At 47.0% G+C, this 12344-nt stretch overlaps 1 protein-coding gene across 2 annotated transcripts in view; it reads left to right on the top strand.

Annotated features, from left to right (window-relative positions):
• Window positions 1–3511: 3511 nt before the first annotated feature.
• Window positions 3512–12344, top strand: part of LOC147748690 (phospholipid phosphatase 3-like) — a 90650-nt gene continuing 81817 nt past the window's right edge. The window contains exons 1-2 of one of the 2 annotated variants that reach the window (XM_086963571.1): window positions 3512–4829; window positions 4901–5120. In XM_086963571.1, coding sequence (XP_086819697.1) covers window positions 4922–5120 — 199 coding nt within the window. In that variant the 5' untranslated portion in view covers window positions 3512–4829; window positions 4901–4921. Of the gene's footprint in view, window positions 5121–12344 lie in introns of both variants that reach the window. The other variant, XM_086963573.1, reaches the window with a different exon arrangement.

Genomic DNA, 12344 nt, shown 5'->3' on the forward strand with positions numbered 1-12344 from the left:
TGCAGAGCCATTTTCTTTTATAAGCTAGACCCTTTGGCATTGCCAGTGCTTGTCCTTCTCTCTATCGCATATGGGTGTACTTACTGCAAACGATATTAGTCGCAATGTCTGTTGTCAAGCATCTGCGCCTAGAAGCAATGTTGTTCTGCAGTGTGCACATTAGAAGTAAAATAAATCGAAACACACAGCTGATAGCAGAACAGATGCAATCAGAATGACAGACAGAGCACACGTGCATCAGAGAAGGATACACACGTCATGATAGCAGACATTAAGAAAATACACTGAGCAGATAAACTGTCGACAGAGGTGTCAAACGGACACACACTTTCAAAGCAGAAAATATGACAACATGGTGATGGAAAGCACACATAAACAGCAGAACGCGACAAATGTCACCGAGATTAAATACGGGGCATGCTTCCTCCTCTAGAGCAGAACGTGTAACTTGAGGGTGACAGGAACTAAACGTTTACAACAGTATAGGGCATATGACGTCGGCATGCAGTAGACGTGACACCAAGGTGACAGAAAGTGCATACACATTTCACAAAGCAGAACGCATGACTACAAGATACTAAAAGTCAATATGTATCACCGACACATGACAAACTGCAGCGTGTTGTAGCTGCATTTATAGAGCGCCTCACAGCCCTGGTACGGCGCTTTTACTACTTCATTAGATGTGCGTGGTTGATAGGGTGTGGGTTTGTAATGTGTGCCGTGTGACATCACAGATATAGAAAGCACGCATGGAGACACTGCCTGCTGGGCCGCCGGGCTGTAACATTTTTGCAGTGATTCCGGGTCTAATTTTAGGGTCTGCCGGTGAGTCTGGAATGCTGGCTGTTAGACTTGACCTAAACCCCAAGTTTCCATATATACTTATGCTGCACCTGTGCTGTCCCCCCCCCCCTCCCCCCCCACACACACACACCCCTTTTATCTGCACAAGGCTAGTATAAGCAGGGCACAAGTCGTAAAAAAAGAAGTGGGGGGATGCTGTCACCAGAAGTGACTTCACGACAGGAAGTGACGTCACGAAAGGTGCCGAACTCCTCGTCCCAGAGAGGCCAAAGAGTTGAGTACAGCTGTTTGGCAGGGGGGCCGCGTCCCCCCGATAAAATAAGTGGGGGGACGCCGTCCACCCGCGTGGTACCCCGGCTCCGAGCCCTGAGTATGAGCCCATTTACTACTGGTCTTCCACTTCCTGTAGGGATCGAGCTAGATGAGACAGAGGGCAATGAATCGGCTGGGTGGATTGTGGGTGGCTTGTAAGTAACAAGTGAAAGGATTCCGTACTGGATGGTGTAGCGGGCAGCGGTTGTGGCAGGCAGAGGAGCTCGCTAGGCGATAGGGGTTCTTGATGGGGTATAATTTGTGCATGTGAGAAAAAGCAGGGAGGTCGGGTGGAAGTCCTTAATGATGGAGGATGTTGCTGGTAGTGTGGTGGGTGGAATTGTTTAATGGTGCATGGGTTGCGCGCAGTGATTGCAGTGGGTACAGAGGTTTGGCAGTGCCTGGGACCATGTGTGTGATAAGGGAAGTGTTGGATACATTGTGGGGTCATAAAGAGTGGGATTAAGGGGTTGGCTTTGTTGATGTGATTTTCTGTGTTTCATTTTGCGTAAAGTTGGGTATCATTGAACTTTGAACTTTGGTTAGAGTTAAATGGTGCCAAAGTTGATGGCAGACTCCTTGCTGAGACACAGTAGTTGATCGGTTTTTGGCAGTATTTGTCTTGGGCTCCATCCCAGTGTGCCTTGTCCATAATCCTGTCTTCCACTGGCAGTAAATGGCGCGCTTTTGGGAAAGATTTCACGTGATGAGGTTTCTACCAGGTTCTGTATTGGCTATAGATATCCTGGACTTTCATTTGGCTCAGGCCCTCCTGGACCTACAGTAGACACCTCCAGCCTAGAGCAAGGGTAAAGGGTTTTCTGATGTCGTAACTGTGGTTTCTGGCCCTCTCGTACCTCTGAATCCTAACTGGAGCTCAAGTATTGGATTATTGGGTTCTGTGTGTTCTAACCTTCATCTTGATCCTTTCCTTTCCAGGATTTTGCTGGCATAGAGGAGTTTTGAGACTGGTCTGTAACTGGCTAGGACCTTGGGATCATCTGTTGGCTTCTTAAGTAGTGGGTTTACGAAGGCCTGCCTCACATATGTGGCACAAGGCCATCTCACATGGACATGCGGTGGGAGATGATGCCGTACAGAGTGAATGGGGGGAAGTTCGGTAATGGATGACGAGTGTGGTGGGTGGAAGGGTCTGGCAGAGGACGGAGCAGCGTGCTGTGGGTGTGGCAGGTGGAAGTGCCTATTTATGTATAGGATTGAGGGCAAAGTGGCATAAAATGATCTACAGACTTGTTGGTTCTATGAAGAATGAATTCTCAAGCCCTGACCTTGTTACAGAGTCACAACTCAGCGATGATCAGAAAAAAGCATATTATAAATTAGAGCATTATGCAGAGAACATCCAAAGAGACTACATATTTTTACTGTTTTAATGTCTGGTTGGCACAATTCTCGTTAGTCCAATATCATACTATCAGTACATATCATGCAGTACGTTATTAAGAATTCACAAAGTTCTGAGGCACGTTGTTGAGAGTTCTTCCGTGCGTTGAATCCCAAAAAGAACACAATAGGCAGCCTAATGTGTTCTTTTTGGGATTCAACGCACGGAAGAACTCTCAACAACGTGCCTCAGAACTTTGTGAATTCTTAATAACGTACTGCATGATATGTACTGATAGTATGATATTGGACTAACGAGAATTGTATTTTACGTGATGTCTGCTGTATGTTTTACATGGCAAATGTTTTTCAGGGCTCGGCTCGTGCAGGACTCTAAGATCGGAGCCAGACCCTTAGCTCGGCTCTGGCTCGACTTTCCTCGTTAATGTGTTGGCTCGCCCACCTCTGGCATACATACCCTCGTCTGAATACCTCTGACCGTAACCTTTCCTATGACTTATTCCCATGGCCTTTCTACCCCCATCTTCCGATGTACAGCCTTGCCCCACGCTCTGTCTGTCCAGGCCCTCTTCCAATGTCCACTGTTTATGGCCAATATTTTCTGCCAAGAAGCATGTAATTTTTTTTTTAATGTAATTTTTTATTGAGTAAAAAAATATATATTTACATGGAGCATGGGATATACATCACTTTACACGAGCCGAGCCCTGGTCGCGTGCCCTCTGCCCATCCTTTCCCCTTCTCTCCTTCTCGCCTTCTGCCCTTTCCCCGTCCCTCGTGCCCTCCCACCTGCTCTCAGCCGGTGCTTCTTCCGAGGCCCCTGCTTGTGCCTCCATGCCACCTTCCAGCGCCCTCTGCCCCAGCCTTCTGCCCGTGCCCTCCCTCTCCGGGACCTGCTGCGCCTCGGAGCCCGAGGGCAGCTTTTCCTAAGTTGAGCGCATGGGACGGGAGGCGGGGGGAGGGCGCGAGGGAGGGCTCGGGTGGAAGGAGGGAGGGAGGGCAGGGCTCTCTCCGGAGCTGCTGCAGCGCACTCGCTGCGGGACAGTAGGCAGCGCGTGCTGAGGAGGGCAGGGCGCTCGCGAGCTGTGCCACCTGAGGTCCCTGCCCGTCGGAGAGGTGAAGGGGCGAGCCCGAGACGCCGGTGCCCTGGGAACCTCCTGCCCCCCTCCCAGCCAGGGCTCCGCTGCAACGAGTCCTCTGCTGCCCAGAAACTGCCCCCTCGGAGCCCCGCTGCCGGCCCCTGGCAGTCCCTACCGCTACCTGCTCCACTGCCCACGCGTACTGGCAGTCCCTGGAGGGGGTTGTGGCACGTGACAGCGCCACAGCGCCCCGGGAGCCACAGGAAGAGAGAGGGTGGGGGCATTTCAGAGCCACTTGTGTAACCCTGGAATGAAGAGAGAAGACCACAGGAACTGGAGCAAAACGAAAGATTGAGCGTTGGGACAAGAAAAGGGTACAGGGGCAAAGTGTAGAGGAGGTGGGGCAAAAACAAAGGAGACGGGTAAGACAACCTAACCGGTGGGACTGGGGAAAGAAGAGGGGCTGGGGCAAAAAGGAGGGGCTGTGACAGCATGAGCTTGTGAGAGTATTCGGGGGTAATAAGAAAGGAATTGAGCAAATCAAAGGTGTCCCAGGGCAAGAAAGCAGGAGCTGAGACAAAAGCGAGCAACTGGGGAAAGACGAAAAGAACCAGGGTGAGAAGAGTGGAGTGGGGCGATAAAAGTGTATCTTGGAAAAGAAGATAAACGGGAACACTGGACGACAGGGAACTTCATTGAGGCTGGACAAAGATATGCTGCATGGAGAGCACTTGGTATCACTTAGATTACATTTGAGGTTCATTGGAATTTTACTTTCTTCGTCATTCTTCGTTGGATGGGGATTCTCTTTGGCATTTCTCTGTTGGATCTCGAGACCTTTTTGCATCTTTTCCAAGGATGTTGCACTTTGGAAAAACTCAACTGGATGAGCAGTTATTTGGCACTTGTCGGTGAGGAGTTGAGGTTGTATTGACCACCTCTAAGTTGAATTTTGGTTTTCTCCGAGTGCTTGCATTTGGATGTTGAGTTTCTCTAGCTCCTCAAAGTTGGATGTTGACTTCCTCAATCATCGCTCATTTAGAGATGTCAAGTTTCTTCCACACATTCCATTGGGCCAGAGGTTTTGCTGCCTCCCAGGTGGAAATTGAGGTTCTTCGGCATCTCTTCGTTAAATGTTGATTTCCTCCTGAACCTCTTGGTTAAGGTTTTGTTTGGTTCAACTTCCTCGAATCTTGAGCCCACTTTGCACCTCTTGGCTTAGCTTTCTCTCCAAGAACAGAGAGGAGCAGAGCTAGCTCTTCCTGCGTAGACGTCTCTTGAAGCAACCAGGAGAGCAGATCTAGGCCTCCCTTGTACGGGAAGCAGAGGAGTACCAGTTCCCCGCTCTTGAGTGTTCGATGGACATGCAGAAGACCAAAGCTGCCCCTTTGTTGGAAAAGCTGGAGCATCCCGTAGAGAAGCCGGACTGGCAAAGGGACTACAGGGATGTGAAGGTCACGATTGGGGGCCATGGAAAGAAGACCGAGGATTACAATAAAAAGCCCCTCCGGCTGAGGAAGACCCTTGTCTTCACCGACATTGTCTGCCTATTGTTGAGTGAGTATTGCATACCAGGAGTGAGACCTGGGGTGTATGAAGGATGGATGGGATGCCAGTTGTATGGCCATGACTGAGTGTCACTGCCATGCAGTTAGCCATAAACATGCACTCACACCCCTAAACTCTGTAATCTGCACGGTCTCCACCTTTACCCTTCTTTTCTCAGCACATTGCAGTTTAAATTCATTTAATGATTATCTCCCCGTCTCCTCTGCTTACAATTGTCGATTTAGTGCATTAAAAATCCTGTGCACGAATAACTTTTTTTGTAATGTCACTCCTGATCCTCTCTCCTCCTGCCAAATGTTGTGACCTCTCCCCTACAGGACGCCTGCCACTGAAAAATACAGCCCCTTGTACCGCCTTTCATCCTGCTATAAATATGAATATCTCTGTCCCCTCTCCTTCCCTTCCTCCACTGAGAAACCTTTTAAGATCCCAAGCCCCTTCCACAGATCTTTCGGTTTAAACCAGGCACCATATTGGTCGACCATTGCTCGGCCGGCTCCAATATGTTCTTATTGATCTGGAGACCAGGGTTGGAGAGCTGCACACAGTACCTTATAAGTAGCCTCTAGAGCAGAGCAGAATGTCCCAGCCGTACCCCCTAGAACTGGGCACATGTTCCCATTACAGCCTCTGCATCTGTACACAGTGCTCACACTGTCCTACTACAGCAGAACATAATGCTTCAGGTGTGCGCACTGTTCCAGATGGAGCCCCTAGAACTGGACACAATGTCCCAGGTTGTAGCCACTAGAAATTGACCCATATGCCTGTTATAGGCTCCCGAACTGGATCCAGTATCCCAGGTGTAGCCTCTAGAAATAGACATCTCCCAGTTGTAGCCTGTAGAACACAAATCTCTGTTGTATCTAGTAGAACTGTACACAATGCTCAGGATTTCACGCTTTAACTGAACAATGTGTGTTAATCGTAACGGTAAAGACAGTGTTTTAGATGCGGCCTCTAGAACTGAGCTCCACCCAGATGTGATCTCCAGTACAGGGGCTTTGTGCCACTGGGGTTTGACCAACATACTCCAGTGTCTGAGCAGAATGTCATCTATTGTCTCCATTGCATTACCTATATGTATGTATGTACATATGCATATGTAGTCCTTGTATAGCATAAACCCACCCTGCAAAGGGTGCAGGACAAAGGCACAATCATTGTGTGATTTGAGGGGTAGCAGGTTTCTAGAGCAACATTGGATTCTTACTGTACCATGGTGTGGGGTTCTTTTTCTTTTTTTTTTTATTTAAAACTTTTTATTAAAATATAAAAAGAGAATATACATTTGCCATTCTTATATACAGTACAAATGTGGTACGCTTAACTGGAGCACAGTAGGGGCAGTCCTGGCTGCCTAGACTGGACCGGACATTTGGATTTTGTATTAGAGCCTAGTCTGTCTTGCTGGATCTAGTATCTAAGTTTCCTCTGAGCTGTAGGGTCAGAGCCACGTATGACCTGCCGTGACCATTATATGAGCCTAGACTGAGGTTACGGCTCTTGAATCAGAGTGTAGCCATGCCTTCTCTAGTACCTGAGCTCAGGTTGACATGACAGCTCCAGGCAGTCGACAGTGACTGACCTGGTGGCTCTCGTCCCCGGCCTGCTACATCTAGCATCTGAGCATCCATGAAGCCCTTGTGTCTCATCGTAGTGCAGCATAACAGCAGCAGTACCTGAGTCTGGCACGGCCTGCAGGCCCTAATATCTGAGCCTAGTCTGGAACGCCAGTTCCAGAATCCAAGCAGAGTCTGAAGGGTTAAACCCATTCCTCAGTCTAGTGAATTCTTTCTCTAAAAGTGATTTTTTTCTGACCTTTTCTTCTGAAAACATACCTTTAGCTAAGATTTTCTGACTGTATTATTCACATTTTCCCAATAATTCTTTCCTTCTTTCTTTAAAAAAAGTAAAAATAAAAGACCATCCCTATATCATTATATTTTTGACACTCATTTTTATTGGGCTTATTGGTAGTAACAATCATTTTACAGGATGAACATCTGATTAAGCAGCAGTGAGCAAGTGAGAAGAAGAGAGCATGTAAAATGTAACTGAAAAAGTCCTTGAGATGCTACATGTGAGCAAGTATAAATCTAGCCGTGAAAACATATTGCGCTCAATCAAATTGAAGGTTTTGGTGAGATGTGAGATCCCTGCAGCATTATCTGAACGCATTGCATTTATCCCAATGAAAATGTTCATAACTCATAAGATTTCCAGTTTCTATGTAGAATATACGAAGTGGTGAATGGTCACGAGACATAAAGAACAAATGAAAGGAAGAAGAAAGGGAGAGGAATCCAGGGGACGTGGGTGAAGGATAGTAGGAAGGTAGGATTATGAGAAAGTTCTATTTTCGGGAAGCAAACTTGAATGAACAGATTTCCAGTATCACCAGGTGGTGGGCTCAAAACTCCATATGTTGTTGTTAAGAACACAGTAAGACGTTAAAATTGCCTCTGTTGTACTCAGCACATGACCTCTCCTTCAGGTGCTAAATGCTTTGTTAACCCGCTATCCTACTCAACCGGGAAACCTCAATGGTTGATTCTCTCTGTGCCACTTCCAGATGTGGTCCTTTCTATGTGGCTTAGAAAGTAGTGCAGGAATGGGTTAATACGATCTATATGTGCGTCACATGGTGCGAGAATGCACCTGTGGTCACTCTACTCTGTACAGTTATGCAGGGAGACGTAGTCTTAACACTAGTCTGGAACTAAATAAGTGTCAAGATCATCCATGGTAGTACCGCCTTCACCTCCAAGCATCAGAAATGTACCCTATGTGCAAAGCATTGGTTAGTTCATGTGTAGCTAGGTTTGCTCCACTCTTCGGAGAAAGGGATCCCATATTTGGACAATTTCTGTAATCTTATCATTAAATTCTTATATGGCCTTCTTATGAGTGATCAACGGTCTTTTGTGGGCATAGTTGCGTGCTTCCAAGAATGGGAGTCACACATCTTAGCAAAGGCCTGTGCCAGCACCGCCTATCCATGCTAATGTATATCTAGGGCTGGAAGGCCTGCTACATCATGAAACAGAACCTGTTGTGCCTTATGGACTTACCTGAACCTAAGTACAGGTGGATAGGTCTGGACATATATTGGGCCAATAGTGGGCTAAAGCATTGCAAGAGCACAGCATATGAACTAGATCGCTTTAGCGTTGGGCACATGCCAAGTGGGCATCATGAGGGAGTAACACACCTTTATGCCATTTCAGTGAATTCCAATACCATAGTTGCAGAATTTAGAAGAGCAAACATGTTGGTGTTGCCTCCCATAAGACTCTGTTTCTCCAGCAGTTCCGTACAGTCTGGGTAATTTTTCTTCAGATTGGTCTGCCACCGCTGTCTGCACACAGACTCTGTTGGGTTAGAGTATTGTAGATTTACTAACATCCCATAGAGGAGAGAAGCAACCCTCCATTCTTCCCAAAGTAGTCAAATAGGGAGTAGAGAATTGAGGAGAATATACAATGGACTTCCCAACTGGCCTCCAAGAAGTGCTGCGCTACCCCCTTCTCTCACTTCAATCCTGGAAGTCCCCAAACTCTCCATTTGTCACCAGTTGGCCAACTGTATGGACCCTTCAGTCTCTGAAATATATTTACTATCTCTTCATATCCTATAGCGTCTGGTTATGGGGACTAAGGCATGTAACTATGGGGCTAGTTTCTATAGTTGTTCTCATAGTGGCAATACAGCCTACAACGGGATGGGTGACTGTAGGGTACGGTAGACCGACAGCACTGATTCAGAGAACTGAATGGTGCATCGCTCTAGTCTGGTCCATACGGGGCAGTCATCTGTCTATAGAAGTTGTGTGTGACTATAAAGCCTGCGGATTTAGCCTAGGTATTTCACCCCATTTCCACATGAATCACTTTGTTTCTGAATCTATTCGACGTAGTGTATCTTCCAGAGAGACTTTATTTATTTTTAACCAATCACATTTCAAATTTTTTTTAAACTGCATTTTTATTGGAAATTCGTTCTCATTTTTTCATCCACCTTGCCCCTGGGACTAGTCTTACCTGCTAATGCCAGATTCCGAGCCTAGCCTAACCGGCGAGCATAGCCTTTGACTATAGCCTCACCAGCAAGCTGAAAATCCCTGCCCTAGCCTAATTGGTCCAAGCCAGACTGTGGGTATTGCCTGACCTGCATCCTTGTACCTTGACTGACAGGCCAGGACCAGACTCTGAGTCTAGTCCAATTTGTCGGGTCTAAACATTGGGCGCCATGTCACCAGTGCTTGAAAGGTACTTGAGTGATATCATGAGATCTCCAAAACCCTGACATCACAGGAAGTGATGTCTTTGGAAGAGGAAGCACATTCAGTGACCAATGACTGACAAAACATCAGTACCCCGTTTGCCGATATTGAGCAAGTCTGTTTTTAAGTTTAAATGGAGAGTGCCAGCCCTTGGCTGTATTCCTGCTGTATATTTAATTGGATTGTACCAGCGTTTGACAACAATTCTACTATATGTGTAATGGGATAGCGCCTGCAGTCATCGGAGCACTAATATCCTGATTCTAAGCCCAACCCTTGGACAAACCAAATCCACCCTGCTAGAAATGTGGCTGTTGGTTGACTGGGGTGTGAGCCCTAGTCAAGCACCAACCAAACTTCTAGTCAGAGTAAGGCACAAACAAACCCCAAACTAACCTGTGCTCAACCCCCTTGTAGCTTGGTACAGAGAAGTCCGGCTTAAATTAGGGTCAATGTGTAAAGTATTTGTGTAACACTTCAAACAATAAAACAGTGAAAACATCACACAAAAAGATCTCACATCAGGTTAGAAAACCAGAGCTTAATTTAATAAATAAAAGAAGACCAGAACAACAGAAATCCAATTTTTAAAGAATAAACAGTAAAATAGCTCCTGAAAGCATAAAGCACCAACTGGGGATATCTGGTCATGTTTGACCGCGTCAAAGTCAAAAGTTCACGCCAACCATGATGGAGTGTAGGTCGGATGCAGTCCCAGATTTGTCCCGCTGAAGTTTTACCTTTTCAAGCTTTGTGCCAAGAGTCCCGTTCATGTTTGAGAGGGTCACAGGGACCAAGGAGAGTGTTGCTGGCAGTGGTCAGCGTGGCACGAAGAGCAAGCCGGGTTTAGCAGGCGGGCTGGCTGGAGCTTCGCGTTGGCAGTCCTCTGCAGGCGTTTGATGCTTGCGGTTTGAAGAGATGTACTAGTTGTGGCTTGCATTGAGTTTAGCGGTGCGGTTCCAGTGCGAAAGGACACGCTTGCAATTGTGAAGAGCCCAAAAGCTCAATTTAAAGAGCTCATGAGCCACACCATGGGTGCAGGACCTGAAAGGCACCACTTGGGGTTCATAAAGTTGCTGTAGTCGGATCAGGAGCTGTTTGGGGAACCTTTTCTGTCCATGAGGCTCAGATCAGTAGGCCAACAGACTAGCCCTTTGAGTCACTCTGTTCTTGGGTTCACAATGAAGTTGCAGGTCCAGTTCAAATTCCCCAGGCAAGGGGGCAGCAGGTCAGCACAGCAGGGCAGTAGTATATTTAGAGCAGTATTCCAGCATAGGGGCAGTCCTTGTAGCAGCACAGCCGTCCTTCTTCCTTGCAGAATACCCACAGGCCCAGAAGTGTACTGAAAGTTGGTGTCTTTGGGCTTTCCTTTAATTACAGTTGTGCCTTTGAAGTGGGTAGAACCTTCTAGAGGTATGCCTTTGAAGTGCAGGGATGCCCTGGCTTCCTGGCCCTGGCTCCAGACTGACTACAGGGTGTATGCAGGGATTTGTGTGGAGGCAGGACACAACCTATTCTAGTGTAAGTGGGACTGTGTCCGGTTCCTCCTTCCCATCCTGCCAGTGAGGGATCATCCAGTCACACCTAAGCTCCCCATTTTGTATGGCTGTCTAGAAGCAATACACAAAGCCCAACTGTCCACTAGATCCAGCCATGTGACCAGGGCCGGACTGGGAACCAAAACTGACCCTGGCAAAGTGCTCGCCCCCCCCCTGGGGGGGTTGAGGGTGCCGCTTAGCTTTTGCCAGGGACGGTTTTCAGCTTATTTTGTTACAGGGCCGATTTTGCAGCTATGCTGCAAAAACAGCCCTGTAACAAAAATGGCCCTCAGGGGCCCCAAACCGGCCCTCCACCCATGCGACACACCGTGGGATTGCCCGGAGCCTGCTACGGCCAGTCCGGCCCTGCATATGACTCAGAGACAGGTTGCAGGCACCAAATGGCTAAGGCAAGAAAATGACAACGTTTTTAAATTGGCATTCTCAGAATTATAATTTAAAATCAGATTTCATCACAAATTAAGATTTTAAATTAGGATTCCAGGGACACCAAACATGAATTGATTATCTCTTCCCATTTGGAAATTACACTTATGAAATTTAATAAGGGAACTCCAATGACAGAGATAGCTTTGCAGTAGCGAAAAACAAATTTGAGAGTAATTCACCACCAGGACATGTAAAACTTAAGTACATGTCCTACTGTTCGAATACATTGTACCCTGCCCTCTAGACAGTTCAGGGTCTACCCTCAGAGTGACTTACATGTATTAAAAAGGAAGGTTTGGGCCTGGCAAAATGTTTATTTTACCTGAAATGTTAATTTAAAGCTGCACACACAGGCTCTACAGTGGCAGTCCTGAGACCGGTTTATAGTGTTACTTAAGTGGGTGGCATAAACAGTGCTGCAGTCTCACTAGTAGCATTTTGTTTACAGGCCCTGGGCACATGTAGTGCCATTTTACAAGTGACTTACAAGTACATTACATATGCCAAATGGGTATATGCCAATGTTACCATGTTTTTAACAGTGAGCACAACACTTTAGCACAGGTTCGCAGTAGTAAAGTGCACAGAGTTCTATGGCCAACAAAAGCAAATTCAGCAAAAACATGAGGAGTGAAGGCAAAAAAAAGTTTGGGGATAACCCTGCTGAAAGGGTGAGGTACAACTCACTCATTATTGTTAATATTTTACATGGCATGCCTTAAACCAATGACTGGGTGCATTCATAAATTACAGAAACTTAGCACCGATTTGTAGAACCGCTCTGCATTTGTTAACCATTAACACTGCCTACGAAGGGCAGGAAGCGCACTTAAAATGAGAACCCTTTCCCTCTTCCAACTGACCACCCCTGCCCCTCTTGGTCCCTCCACGTTTGCTATAGGTGGGACAGGCTCATTTCGTGGTTGCACTTTATATGGG

This window comes from Lissotriton vulgaris, chromosome 1_1 (genome assembly GCF_964263255.1).
Source record: "Lissotriton vulgaris chromosome 1_1, aLisVul1.2, whole genome shotgun sequence".
Taxonomy (NCBI): domain Eukaryota; kingdom Metazoa; phylum Chordata; class Amphibia; order Caudata; family Salamandridae; genus Lissotriton; species Lissotriton vulgaris.